The 15,000-nt window shown below is 45.6% G+C and overlaps 1 protein-coding gene across 7 annotated transcripts in view; it reads left to right on the forward strand.

Annotated features, from left to right (window-relative positions):
• PIK3AP1 (phosphoinositide-3-kinase adaptor protein 1) overlaps positions 1–15,000 on the forward strand; it is a 1,621,635-nt gene that overhangs the window by 1,487,796 nt on the left and 118,839 nt on the right. For all 7 annotated transcript variants that reach the window (XM_085603661.1, XM_085603665.1, XM_085603660.1 and 4 more), the window contains one exon: positions 3,406–3,497. In XM_085603661.1, the coding sequence (XP_085459787.1) occupies positions 3,406–3,497 (92 nt within the window). The remainder of the gene's footprint in view (positions 1–3,405; positions 3,498–15,000) is intronic.

The following is a 15,000-nucleotide window of genomic DNA, read 5'->3' on the forward strand; positions in this document are numbered from 1 at the left end:
CCACCGAACCTGTCCAGCCTCCACCTCCATGCATGGAGATTGAGCGGTGACAGTTGACAGCTTTCGATCTTCCTCCCGAAGTCTGTGATGTCATCTTGGCAGCCAGGCGTCCCTCCACTAAAACGGTATACGCCTGTCGGTGGAACAAATTTGTGGCATGGTGCACAGTGAAGGCGGTGGATCCCCTTTCTGCCCATCTTTCGGACGTTCTTCTGTTCCTGCTTTCCTTGGCCCGGCAGGGCTCTGCTCTGGGCACTCTTAAAGGTTATCTTTCTGCCATCTCCGCCTTTCTCCGGCTTCCTGATCAGCCTTCTCTTTTTAAATCTCCGGTTGTTAACCGTTTCCTTAAAGGCATTAAGCACACGTTTCCTCCCTTGCCGTTCATCATGCCTCAATGGGACTTGAATCTCATTTTGATCTATCCGATGTGCGCTCCTTTTGAGCCCCTTCATACCTGTCCTTTGCGTCTTCTCACTCTCAAGACGGCTTTCCTGGTAGCTATCACCTCTGCCAGGAGAGTGAGTGAGCTCCAGGCTCTTTCTTCCAAACCTCCTTTCCTTTCTGTTCATCCAAACAAGGTGGTTTCACGGACCAGTCCTTCTTTCTTGCCAAAGGTTGTCACGCCCTTCCACATCGGGCAGAGCCTCCTGTGGGACTGTGTGCCCATTCTACCAGGGCAACTGAAGCCACTACTGCCTTGGGACGCGGTGTTCCCTTGCAGTACATTTGTCAGACAGCTACGTGGACCTTGCTGCACACGTTTACCAAGCATTACTGCCTTGACAGTCAAGTCCGGAGAGACAGCTTCTTTTGCCGTTCTGTTCTCCGTGACTTTCTGGTGTAAATTGTTTGCAGACCCACCACCGGGTTTGGTATTGCTGGGGTATCTATTCTAAGGTAAGGAATCTATCACTAACGTGTCTCTTTCAGATGCACAAGTTACTACTTGTGTAACAATATATCTGTAAGAGACATTAGTTAGTGATAGATTCCTTACCGCCCCACCCATCCTCCCCGTTCTGCGAACTGGTTACTAGGGTTAAGGTCATCCCTCTTAGGGCCCTAGTTTTCTGCACCAATGGTCAGTATCTTGCATGGCTCTGCGTTCCTGGCTCGGAAAGTCGTGTACAGAACTGACGTTAGCGCGCATGGGTGGCGCATAAGTACTCTCCATGGCATCATCTCGGCGCTTATGACGCCAGTGACGGACACGGAGCCGCACGACACCACTTACTGATGTGCAGGGGTACTGCTAAGCTAAACTAACTAATGTCTCTTACAGATATATCGTTACACAAGTAGTAACTTGTGCTACATTCTCTCAATCACATTTGACTTCATGTAGCTTCTTTGCGAAATGTTTTTCTGGCAGATGTATGAGTAGGAGGCAAGAAGGTGGCTTTATCACGTTTAACTTTGTTGAGAATTATTTATCTGGCAGATGTATAAAAAAGGACCAAAAGATGGCGCTGAAGCTTCATTTGTCTTCTATTCTGGCTTTCCTTTTGGTCTATGCAAGTTAGAACTGCCTACTGAAGGTAGGATTTTCTGTCACATATAGAGATTTCACATCACTACATTTAGGGCACATCATTTTAACATTATTTCAATATGCATGACAATAACCACATTAATCATGAAATTTCAACAACCTAAAGTTATCACAAATAGTGTTCTTCGAGCCTCCATATGAACAAACATTAAAAGTATATTATTTTATTTTTATTTCAGAATTGCCCCTGAGGAAGGAACTATTATGTTCCGAAATGCATTGGGCATGAGCACCCATCAATGTATAAATTTGTAAATTTGTATATGTACAAGTCTTGTTGAATCTTATGTATATGATTACAGATGTACAAAGCAAAGATTTTGTTTTCACAATGTCATGTATAAACGCATGAGAGCAAATAAACTTTTTGGTTTGAAATTGAATCTTCAATAGAAAATAAATGGAAAACCTGTGAATGTATGTTTACATAGTGGTGTTCACATACCATGTGAATTGTACGCACCAAATACAAGTTTCCACACTTGTTATTAACCTGGTATCTCCCTCAGCAACAGTTGACAGCTCTTGCTTGCTGCAGCACCAATTTAAAATAAGGAAACACTTGATAAATTGAGGAGTGTACCCCCTACCCTATAACAAATATACGCCACTTTACTCTGACACTCTATGCTACTCCACTATACTCAACGCCACTCAACTTTATAACACTCTACTCTACTACATCAACCCATTCTACTCTCCTGCACTTCTCCACTCTATGCCACTCCAATCTTACAATCTACTCCACCACTCTAGGCCACTCTACTCTCCAAAACTCCAATCTACACAGCACCCTTTACACCACTCAACTCTGCTCTAAACCACTCCACAACACTCTACAGCACTCCACAAAACTCTACTCCACTTGTACAATCTACTCCATTGAACTCAACGCCCTTTTCATTATACAACACTATACTCCCTAAATTACACTCCACAATCCTGCACGCCACTCCATAACACATCATACCACTCAACTCTTCACCATACCACTCCATAACACTGCACTCTACTCCACTTTAGAACCCTTCACTCCACACCCCTTTACACCAATAACTTTTAGCCATACCTAATAGCAGCCACAGCAGTGTACAACATAACTAAAACATATTGTCAAAGCCACATGCAAGACCTATTGGCTATGCAAATACTTGTTTAAATTAGAGCAAGGATGGAGCGGTCATGATGCATACAGGTATGTCGTTTCAGATCCTACGTGCCTAGATGGAGAAGTGTTGTTATGTTGTTTTTCTTGTTTTTGTACTTGTCTCCAGTCTGATGGTTCCCTGACTGCAGGTGTGTTGAGAGACACACTATCTGCTGTGTAATTTAATTACTTAAGGAAAGGATAACCTTAAGTAGATTCTACTGAGCACAACACATGCTGGTCTGGTTCAATTAGGTGCAGGTAGTGTTTTAGGTGTTGATTCTGGAGCAGAAGGGATTTTCAAATATAGTTATGTTTATTGGTGTATTGGTGATTTTGGATGTTGCTATTTGTGAGTACAGCCCCAGGGTGCTCTATGTAGAGGTTGAAGATATAGGGGGGAAGATGGAACCCTCTGGACCTCTATTTGATCACTTAGGTCCACTGGCAAAGGCTTCCATAATAGACTCTTCCCTGTCCAGAGTGTTCATCAAAGATCAGTACACCTTCTGTGATAGAGTAACTATTCCCACATAGTAGGAACTGGAAAGGTACTGCTATTCCCTACTTAGTATGAGCCTTTGTAATTGATCATTAATAAATGGGAATATTTTCAACCAATTAGAAATAGTTTTGTTAGAATAAAGCCTACATTTGTTTCCTAATCATTATTGATTAGCATTTTCTTTCTTATTTTTCTCCAAAGGATAATGAAATACCAGACCACCGGTCAGGACAGAGAGTAGCCCTGCATCCACCTTCAAGACCTCCAAGAATACCACCACGTAATTCTAACAGGTAAAGCCTGTCTACACAGATTTGGTTAACAGCATCAGTATATAATGCACATCGGTTGTTATTATAAGGATGGTGCTTTTCTATTTGAACTTACTGTATGAATGTTACCCATTTATTGTAATGTTTTACATATTCCTACTTCACTGTGGGTTGCAACTGAAATGTTCCCTGTATGTTAAAGGAACATATACCCCTGCTCTGACTGACCCTACTGCATGCGAAAATGGTAACCTGATTTTTTGTTGGCTCAGCTAACACGCTAATGTAGCATGTGCACTGAGACCTCGGCCTGTCCATGTGGATTTCAAGGTTGAGAATCTGTTTTAGGCCTGGTGGGGTGCACCGAGCATTCCAGAGGACTATTAAGATGGCGGGTGGACATATGTCCGCCCTCCACCCTAGCGGTGCTGGGACCGGCCGTCAGTGGTGTGGCGGTCCTGCACCCGCAATTAGGATGCCACCGCCATGGTGGCGGTGGCATCCCCATCCACTTGATTTTGGCGGGCGGTGGACACAGCTCCACCCTCCACAATGCTTTGCTTGCACATTGTGCATTTGCATGCACAACGTGGCAGGCACCGTGCGGTGCCTGCCACGTTGTCCATGCAAATGCTGGGGGGTACCATAGGTCCCCCATGTGCCACCCCCCCAACATCCTAGGGGCCCGCAATGGGCCCCCAACTGTGGAATCCGCATGCCTTTCCGTGGCGGCGTGAAAGGCTGCTTCCCACTCCCATTGTAATATGGATGTCAGTGTCTAGCATACACCGCCACCATATTCAACCCTTTTCCGCCCGGTCGCTCGTCAAGCGGGCGGAAAAGAGGTGGAAGGTCTTCCGTCCACCGCGGTAACCCCCGCCATCATGATATGGCGGGGGGAAATGGGAGGAGGTGGGGGATGATGTTGGGCGGATCGCCACTGCCATACGGGCGGAGGCGATCCGCCCGACATCATAATAGACCCCTTAGTTTCTAATTGGGATCTAATGTGTTACATAATCAAATCATCTGTGTAGAGAGCAACTTTATTTTAGTACACATGGCATGCGAAGGAAATAAACTTCTCCTTCTGCCTTAAATGTTGCACTGGGAGTACAGTATTAATCAAGGACCAATGGAAAAAGGGAACAATTTTGCCCAATACCTTTTTCAATGAAGATTTCTGGGGATAGATTTCCAATGCAAAAACAACAATTGATGGACAGAGTGCAGAACAATGTCATACATTCACCCCAGTACAGAGATCTGGGCCTAAATCCATCGTTCTTTTGCACACCATGCCATTCCAGTTTGAACTCAGCCATATGCAAATCAGTCTTGACCCTGTGCCCAATAGGAACAGTCCAGCCTGAACTGCAAGGCCAGGTCCTCCCTGGACTGGAAACAAGCATGCCAGTAGCGCGTAAGTGTGCTGGCCAGTAGCGCGTGTGAGAGGACCTGTCTCATCAAGTGGCCTGCAACAATATTGGCAAAGTGGTGTAGTATCCAAGGGATTGGAATAATGCGGGCCCGCCACATAAAAGGATCCAAGAAAGTGGCCGCTGCTATTAGCAGTCCGTCACTGGATGGGGACGCGCGGTAGCTGTACCTTCGCGTCACAGCCCTACTTGGACCCAGAATTGCGGCTGAGGCGTTGGGGATTCAAGGCAATCATGAACACTTTTATTTGGGTACTCGCTTGGTTGTCATCGGACCTTTCCCTCTTTTAATCAAGGCACTACAGCGCTGATACCAGTACACACGGCTCCGCTCCTGATTTCCATTTGGAGCGATGCATGCTGGTAATTGGAGTCTGATACATCGGGCCTGCAGCTGCTAATGACTAGTAGCGGAGCAAGCTGAACTCCCGCCAATGAGAGTGCCGTGGTATACTTAAAGGAGGAACAGAGCGAGGCTCAGTGCAACAGGCATCTGAGGAAGGCACACTCGCCAAAATGCATCATGCCCTGCACTTTGTGAATAAATGGCTGCCTGAATATCCCCTGCTGGTCTTTCCATTTGGAGGTGGTCGTTTGTGTATGTACGAGCTTGCTGCTTATTGGCTGCGAGCGGTGCGAGCGGTTGCAACTAGGAAGTGTTGGCTGCCATTTTGTGATTCCGTTGAAACGAGTAAGGGGGGAAAAAGGGCGATAAAAGTAGGAAAGGGGAGGGTAGGAGCACTGTAACGTCTGTGGGGTGTTTAGGGTGTGCTATACAGGGAGTGTGAAGCGAAGTATTTAGTCCTACCGGTGTGAAAGTGCTGTTTTGCCGAGAGTGAGAGGGTGCTGAGGTGAGGTGCTGGTACACTCGGGGATGAAAGCGTATGCCTAAACCGTGAGCTGAGTGCTGTAAACTGATGTGCTGAAGTATTTATCCCTACCGGTGTGAAAGTGGTGTTTTGCGCAGAATGAGATGGTGCTGAGGTGAGGTGCCTGTACACTCGGGGATGAAAGCGTGCGCCTAAACCGTGAGCTGAGTGGTGTAAACTGATGTGGGCTGGGTGCTGTAGCATACTGGCCGCTGTAGGATAGCTGTGCAGGTGGTGTTGATATGCGTTTAGAGTATAGCGGGAGTGGGAAGCAAACTATTCACTGGTACTGGTGTGAAGACTCGGGGATGAAACCGTGAGCGTAAGCCGTGAGCTGATTGGTGTAAAGTGATGTGTGTGGGCGCTGTAGGATACTGGCTGCTTTAGCATATCTGTGTAAGTGGTGTGTCACGCCCCGCCTCACAGATCAGAGGAGTCTAATGAATGGGTTCTATTCCTGATTTATTGTTTTCACAGGCACGTGTCTAGGGGTATAGGGAAGAGGAATCCAAAAAGGAGGCTTCTGAAAGGAAGGGGTCGCCGTCGGGCTCTTCTGGTTTCTTTGCCGCCCAGCGTCGCTGGTGGTCGTTCCCTCGGGCGTGGTCCGGCCAGTCGTCCCCTCGGAATAAAAAGAAAACACCGAGGCAATTAGTACCCGTCCTTCCCTTCCTGTTGTTTTCCCTCCCCTTTTGTTTCAGGATAGTTTGTGGATACCTAACCCCTTACTTCCTCTATGGTGTGGCCTTTCCTGTTCCGTCGTCCCCGCGCCCTTTTTCCCAGGTGAGTCCCGCTGGAGATGAGTTAGAGCCCGCCCGTTTGCCCACCCCTTCTTTACCCCACGGCTCGTTGTATATAGGCCCGAGTAGGGCTAGTGAGCACCACCAACCCACGAGGGACCTCCCTTTTTCCCCGACCACTTGCCTGAAGCCGGGGCCCGGTACAGGGGTCCCGGCTGCCTCGTCCTCTGGTGCTTCCTCGGGGCACGTCCCGGCGTAGCCTCGGGTTTCCGCCGTCGTCTCTCCCTTGTTCTGCTCCTCGTTCCGCTCCTCGCTCCTCTCCTCGTTCCGCTCCTCGCTCCTCTCCTCGTTCCGCTCCTCGCTCCTCTCCTCGTTCCGCTCCTCGCTCCTCTCCGTGCTCCGCTCCTCGTTCCACTCCTCGCTCCTCTCCGTGCTCCGCTCCTCGCTCCTCTCCGTGCTCCGCTCCTCGCTCCTCTCCTCGCTCCTCTCCTCGCTCCGCTCCTTGCTCCGCTCCTTGCTCCGCTCCTTGCTCCGCTCCTCGCTCTGCTTCTCGCTCTGCTCCTCGCTCTCTCGACGTCCCTCGCCTTCCGTATCCGCTTCCGGTGGTTTTGGGTCCTCCGAACCCCTCCCCTTGGGTGTGAGAGTCAGTACTGGTAGTAACGACCTGGTGCCCCCGGGGTCCTTCGGCAGCTCCCCCTCGTCACATAGTGTTAGTATGCGTTTATATGATACAGGGAGTGGGAAGCGAGCTACTCACCTCTACTTTCTGAAGACTTGAATGCAGTGTTTTAGGAAGCAGGAATAAAGAATAATTGTGAAGAATATAATGCAGAATGTTGCAATGCCACAGAAGAGCAATGGTGAAATCAGGTGTGTCTAAGAAAGTGGGTGTGTGTAATAGGAAGGAGGAATAAAGAAATAATCGTGAAGAATATAATGCAGAATGTTGCAATGCCACAGAAGAGAAATGGTGAAATCAGGTGTGTCTAAGAAAGTGGCTGTGTGTAATAAAGTGATGGAGTCCGAAAGGTATATGAAGAGTGTCTTTATTTAAGTGCCATAAATGGATACACTTGTGCAAGAGGTAAGGCATTCAGTTGAGGCAAATTCCAACCACTTCTGCTGTATTCAAACGTAAGCTCCTGCATCAGTGAATTCCATATTACATGTTACAGTTCCATGTGACATAAACAATACCTATTACACTTGAATGACTCAAAATTCTATAATGACAATAAAGGTAGGATACGATTAGCACATATATCCTTTAAGAAAAGAAATTTTAAAAAAATTGCAAAGTGTAATCATCAAACTTCTTCGGTACCCTGTTACTCCTTTGTTGTAACACAAAATTATCAACAGTAGGACAGTCAGCAATCTCTTGTACGGTAGATTCAATCTGGTGCGTGTCAGAATTGGTAATAGTTCTAATCACATCGGAACTTTGAGGAGGAACACAAAATTGTGCTTCTGAGAAGCACATTAGGTACCCTTCTCGTCAAACCATACATTGTCTTCAGCTCTTTCAAAAAAAACATCTTGTGCAAAGAGCTAAGGCACCGAGCTGAGGCAAACTCTAACCGATTCTGTTATATTCAAATCTGAAGCTGCTGCATTAGTGAATTCCACATTACATGTAACAGTTCCATGTGACATAAACAATAGCTATTAGACATGAATGACTCAATTCTATAATGAAAATAAAGGTAGGATACGATTAGCACACTGTGCCAACCAGTTCCTAAACAATGTCGTGTTTTTTGATGTTGATCGCCAGCTCGTGAGTAGAGGCTGAGGATGAGTAAATTTGTGTGAAAGGGCTTCGTGGATAACAGGCAGGCAGAGAGACGTGTGTACAAAGAATAGAGATGGTTTCAAAATGGATGTCGGGTTTAGGCTAATTTAGGAAGTAAATAGTGTATTTGGATAGGCCATACATCACCCATTCCTGGTTAGACTGGAGACGTCAGGGGCAATAATGAAAACAGAGTTCAAATGCCTGAGCATACTTAGAAAGTTATTATATGAAAATAGTTCAATTGAAGTGTATTAAAAAAATTGAAAGGAAAAAGTCAAAAAAGTTGGTAAAAGTCAATCCAAGAAGAACGTGAATTTCTTACAAGTCTTGGAGATTGCAATCCGGAAGTTCTTCAGCGGCTTGAGATGCATAATTTTCAAAGAGGTCATTGTTGCCATCGTGTGAGAAAAGGGAAGTGATTCAATTCATATCTTCGAAGGGACATTAATGTTCCTCGAATGTTGGAGCGGCAATTTGAATTTGAATTGGCAGGCAATCTGCGATGTTGTCAAAGGTCGTACGTTGCAGTAGATCTTTCGCGGCTGCGCATAAATCCCATTCAGCCACGATACCTTTTTGCGTTGCATCCGCCATTGCTCTACTGCCTGAACAATCGAGTTCATGTTTTTCAAGATACTCCATTACCTGCTGGATATCGGGAGCGATTGTTGGGATGTTGGCAAGGCATACATCCATTTGCCTGTCGAATGGGCACATTTTGCAATAGAAAGATGGTTGGATGCACATTGGATATGTGTAAATAAATGTCATGTTGTAGCTGGCTCCGATAATAGATCGAGGCAGGCAGCCGAAAAGTAGTTCAATTTTTTCACGGTATTGATGTAGCTTCGCGTAGAGGCGTATTCTGTCGGAGATGCTTGTTACCACAGGGAGCGCAGTCATTTTTTACAAGCAAAAATAGTAGTAGGATGGCCGCAAAGAGAGCGAGAATTTTGGGCACTGTTCCTGTTATTCCAGAGATGATCGAATGAATGAAGTGTGGTATTATACCAAAAACAGTTTGAAAGGGTGTGAGAAGGCCGGAGGAGACCGTATTAAAAAAATGTGCCAGACCTTGAGTGTGAGATGTGTTGAAAATTGGGTAACAATTCACAAAGTGTAATGGGAGGTTCGAATTTAAAAGGGACTGTATTTTACTGGAAGTTTGTGCTATCTGCAGGCGATAAACTTCTTTTGCAGACGTGAGGGACATTTTTGTTCTGAAGAAAAGCGCTTTAGTTTGGTTAGTTTAATGAAATGTGTTTGCAAAGTAGGGATTCAAGGCCAAGTTGAAGTTTGGCAGTTAGTTTGGGTGGGTGGGAATAGACATTGCTACAGGAAGTTACTTGGTTTGAAACAGTAAGGACATAGGGTATGCCACCTCACATTCCGTAGGAGTGCATGTTATTGAGAAGCAGATAACTGCCATTAGAAAGCTGTGTGAATGTTGGTGTGATTGTGGGAGTTGGCGTGCTTTCAAGAAAGCAGGCAAGATTGGGGGCTGTAAGCTTAGAAGTGTTGTGCAGTTGGAAATTCTTGCATAGTAATGAATGACTGCCATTGTGGTCACAGTTTGCACCTGTGAGAAAAACTTCTGTATGCTCTTTAAGACAGCGATATGTAAATGGGAGAAACCACTGCCATATATAATATCATACAAAATGACAAACAACATGTACACCTATCAGACACAATGACACTACGTACTGTGGGAACCGTAGCTAGCCATGTACACAAAGGAAAATGGCATAGCACCTCTGTTACACAATGCAGAATGCGGGGAGAGATGGGAGGAAAGTATGTGCAAAGGTGGCAAGTGATTCTCGATTATAAAAGTATACAATGGAAAGTGTTGAGGGGATGTTGCGGACAGACTTGAGTATGCAGAGCACACACATGTACATGTGAACATACACTGATGGTCTATTGAGTGAAGTAGATAGTGGACAGAACCATAATAGTACAGTCAGTAGGGAAGATTTCGAAAACAAAGCGCATATGTGCCCCCCCCCCACAAATCTTTTGCGTAGTGGGCTGGCTCGGCGTACGCAAGGCTAGCGTAGGGGTATGAATAAAAGGCACGTTTTTCTGGGTGTGGTTCTCTTCCAGAATGGCGAACGTGTCTGCCAGGTCTGCGCAGCTTACACCGCCAGAGGTTGACCTCGTGAGTGAAGGTGGCTGCGTGAATGATGCTCTCAGCCTGCTGGTACTCAGAAACCGCCGTGGCCGCTGTGACGCACATATGGCACATATTTCACCTTTCGCTACCGCATTATGTGAAAGAGGGCCCACCACGTGCCGGTGGAAGCTCCTGGGGTGAGATCTGCGAGGTCGGAAGATTCCTCAGATCAACGCTGGCTACCACAACACAGGCACACAGCGTTCAGTTTGAGGCCCAGCAGCGTGGAGTGCTCTGTATACTACTAACACAGTAGTCCAACAGGTACCAACAGTGGAACGGTGTCTTGATCCCACAATGGAGGATGTTAGAACTGCATCTGAGAGTGAAGATGAAGGTACTCCCTTGGAGCAGGTGCAACCAACTCTAGGTCACAATAGTGGAACGGTGTATTGATTCCAGAATGGACGATGTCCGATATTACTTGCAAGTGGGTTTTCACAGAACTCCTTCTGTTCACGTGCATCAGACTGTGCTTCTGTAGGTAATTGCTGCACATGATTATTGGGCTTGGCTGACTGCAGTGGCTGGAGTACGCCGCGCTATAGCAGGTCCGAACAGTGAAATTGGGTCTTGATCCCGCAATGGACGATGTTAGAACTGCATAAAGGTACTCCCTTCGAGCAGGTGCTACCAACTCTAGGTCCCAACAGTGGAACGGTGTCTTGATCCCACAATGGACTATGTTAGAACTGCATCTCAGAGTGCAGATGAAGGTACTCCCTTCCACCAGGTGAAACCAACTCTAGGTCCCAACTTTGGAAGGGTGTCTTGATCCTACAATGGACGATGTTAGAACTGCATCTGAGAGTGGAGATGAAGATACTCCCTTCAACCAGATGCAACCAACTCTAGGTCCCAACAGTGGAACGGTGTCTTGATCCCACAATGGACGGTGTCCGATATTAACTGCTGCTTGCTTTTCACAGAACTGTTTCCGTTGAGGTGCATCAGTGTCCGTGCTTCCGTAGTTAACTGCTGCACATGATTATTGGGCTTGGTTGACTGTAGTCGGAGGACTACTCCGCGGTACAGAAGGTCCGAACAGTGAAACGGGGTCTTTATTATAATGATTGAGGATGTCAGAAGTTAAAGTCTGTGATGATTTCTGTGTACCCTCTCTGACCAGGTGCAACCAACTCCGTGCATCCGAATCCAATGGCACGTGGCTGTGAGGTGTTAATGAGTACTGCCTCTGGCTTACACTGCGGTCAGCATGGCTCACAATTCAGATCGAGTGGTGATTGTTTAATTACAGAATTCAGTAGGCAACTAACTACATCGTCTTGAAATATACAGAATATTCTTTTAGTATATTTGCTTGAAGAATTTGTTTTTATATGAGTTTTTTTTAGTACAATGGTGAAATTCATCTTGCAAGTTCTAAGGAACACTGACTAGTCTACACTCTGGAGAGTAGAAATCGCAATTCGAATTGTTTTGATTTATTGCAGAGTTTTCTGTAATTTATGTTGTTGTATTTTGCGAAGAGGAAGTGAGAAAAAGTATTAATGGATGTCTGTGTGACTAATGACTTCTATTTACATTGCAGACAGCAGTGTTCACAATTCAGATCGAGTCGGTATTGTAGATGACGCAGTTCTGTAGGAAAAGACATTGCTGCAGTGCGCTCTGTCCGCACCATGCATTCGCGTCATCGCAGGCTCCGCACACGCTTTTTCTTGCTTCGCGTACGACAAACTGTGTAGCTTAAGTCCTCATTACGTACCTGTGGGTCCTTGCTGACCGCTCTCTCTGGCCTACACTGCAGACAGCAGTGTTCACAATTGAGATCGAGTCGCTATTGCAGATGATGCAGTGTTGATGGCAACAGACATTGCTGCTAAGACGGCCGGCTCGCAGCACGCTTCATCACTGGCTGTGCACATGCTGAATGCTTTTGATGTGGCTATCTGAGTGCACTAGAACTGCTTGACCCTTTATGATACAATCTTTTTGTGTATTATTTCAGATCTATTGCCTGTGTCTGAATATAGCACAAGTTGTGGTTCTTTTACGATAGAATTTGTTCTGTATTATTTTACATCTACTGTCCGTACCTTACTTCAGCACAAACTATTGACTCTTTTATTATTGAATCTCTGTGTGTGATCCAATGATTACTGTTGTAGTTGATGCTAGCAGCAATAATTCCCTGAGGGCTGGTTTACACTCACCCCATACGCATCCAGCACAGACGTCACTGGATATGTGACCCTGGTAATAAAGAGGAGTCGAGCGCACGTGCCTGTATCCACTTCCACTATCTATCTGTGTCCTTGTGTTCATTATGTATGCATGATACTGCCCCTGGGCCGTACCACATTACCTGGTGCTGTGGACAGCGGATGTATGACGTTACAACGCATACTTTTACAACGCATTTGATTGTGTGAATAGGGTTAACCTTTTGCAGTCCATGTTAAATATTAGGGTAGATGGTAATATTGTGTATGTTTTAGAAGCTCGTCACCGTGCAACTAAAACCCATGTTAGATTCTTGCAGGATTTAAGCATCTCACGCAACTTCAACATAAGGAGAGGAGTACGTCAAGGGTGTTTCCTAGTCCCCTTCCTGTTTAACCTATGCATTAATGATCTGGATAAAGCCCTATTGACGACAGGGGTAGATTATCCGCAGGTAGGTCGACGTGGTCTGCCATTTTTATTATATGCGGATGGCGAGGTCCTTATATCTAGGACCGCCAGGGGTCTACAAACTCTGCTTGATGCCTTCTCTGCCTTTATGTCAGATCGGTACCTAACTATAAATGACTCTCAATCTTATGTTATGCAGATGGGTCTTCGCTCAAAAAAGTCCTTTCAATTCAGGGTAGGATCTACTCAGGTTCCCCGCACTGATGTTTTCTCGTATCTGGGGGTCATAATGGTCGAACAGTTGAAATGAGGCCCCCTAAAACAGAGAAAGAGGGGAGACCTGTTGTGGGTGAATATGGCTATTTTTAATCTTGCCTCGAAATTAGGTAAGAGACCAATAGTGGCGCTTTTAAAGATTTATCAGGCCAAGTGTGTCACCACAGTCTCTCATGGAAGTAAAATATGGGGGCATGTTACCACAGGCGATCTACAAGTAGCTGAGAATGCATTCCTGAAGCGCTTATTAGGCGTCCCTCGAGGTACGTCTAACATAGTGGTACATGAAGAATTGGGGGTGCCTTACCTAAGTGATATATTGGCCCTCCGCCCTCTAACTTTTTGGTCGAAAAGTTGGCTAAGTGAAGGATCATCATTGAGTCAACTGGTATTGAAAGAGTGTATGACTCTTGACTACGCCCTCCACATACCTTGGCTCAGATACATTAAGAGTAGCTTTGAAAGCTTAGGACGAGCTGAACTGTACATTAATCCCGAATCGGTAACCAAAAAGGATGTGGAGTGGATAAGGGAGTCTTTTAGCAGTTTTAGGAAATTAGAGAGGGAAGAGCTGGAATTGAGGAAACCAAGCGTTCGTAAATTTTTTATGCTGAAAAAGACACTATCATCTGAGCCATACCTCCTGGGGTCTTTTAGCACTTATGAACGCTTTTTATTAACCAGGTTTCGCCTGGATCTTTTTCACTTTTTGCTGGCTATGCCACAGGGGAGTAGTAGAGGACAGTTGTTAGCACCCTGTGGCTGCAACGGTGAGTCTCCAAAGGATCTGCTACACTTCTTATTATTTTGTAAATTTTAGGAGGTCCCTCAGAAAACTTTTATTGCCCCTATTTTAAAGAGGCTGAATTTGTAGCTGGCCCATCCAGCTTTTATCTATCTACAACTGTTGCATGTATTCTTTTTGTTCTTAGTTTCCTGATATCTGCGGTGAAGGCCAGGGCCTGTCTTGATTAAATGTTAGTAATGGTCAGGGTTGTTTTTACTCTGCATATATATATATTCACTGAAAAAACCATAGGTTTCACACATGTTATAGTTAGCTGGACATTTTACTGATAAAAAACCAATGAAATTTCCCCGTTATAGTTACTGTAGGCAACTATAACTCACGCGACCGCAATCCTCTGCTGATGCTAATACTGTATTTAGACACTTATTTGCCCATGTCTTCTTCCATTAAATTTTAGCTATACATATATTACAAATATTTTTTTTTCATAAAGACACATATATCATCAGCAGAGGATTACGGTCGCGTGAGTTATAGTTGCCTACAGTAACTATAACGGGGGAATTTCATTGGTTTTTTATCAGTAAAATGTCCAGCTAACTATAACATGTGTGAAACCTATGGTTTTTTCAGTGAATTTGCAAGGTTTTTTAAATGCTAATTCCTAACTATAACGTGTGTGAAACCTATGGTTTTTTTCAGTGAATTTGTACGGTTTTTTAAATGCTAAGTTACTTTACGCCATTTGTGGCGTGCGCGCCCACTTAACGCAGTTCGTTCCGTGCGCGCACGGTGCGCTTCGCGCACCGTGCGCGCACAGTGAGCACGCGGTGCGCTTCGCGCACCGCGTGCCCACGTTACGCTAGATGGGCCATGA

This window comes from Triturus cristatus, chromosome 1_2, assembly GCF_964204655.1.
Source record: "Triturus cristatus chromosome 1_2, aTriCri1.1, whole genome shotgun sequence".
In the NCBI taxonomy this organism is placed as follows: domain Eukaryota; kingdom Metazoa; phylum Chordata; class Amphibia; order Caudata; family Salamandridae; genus Triturus; species Triturus cristatus.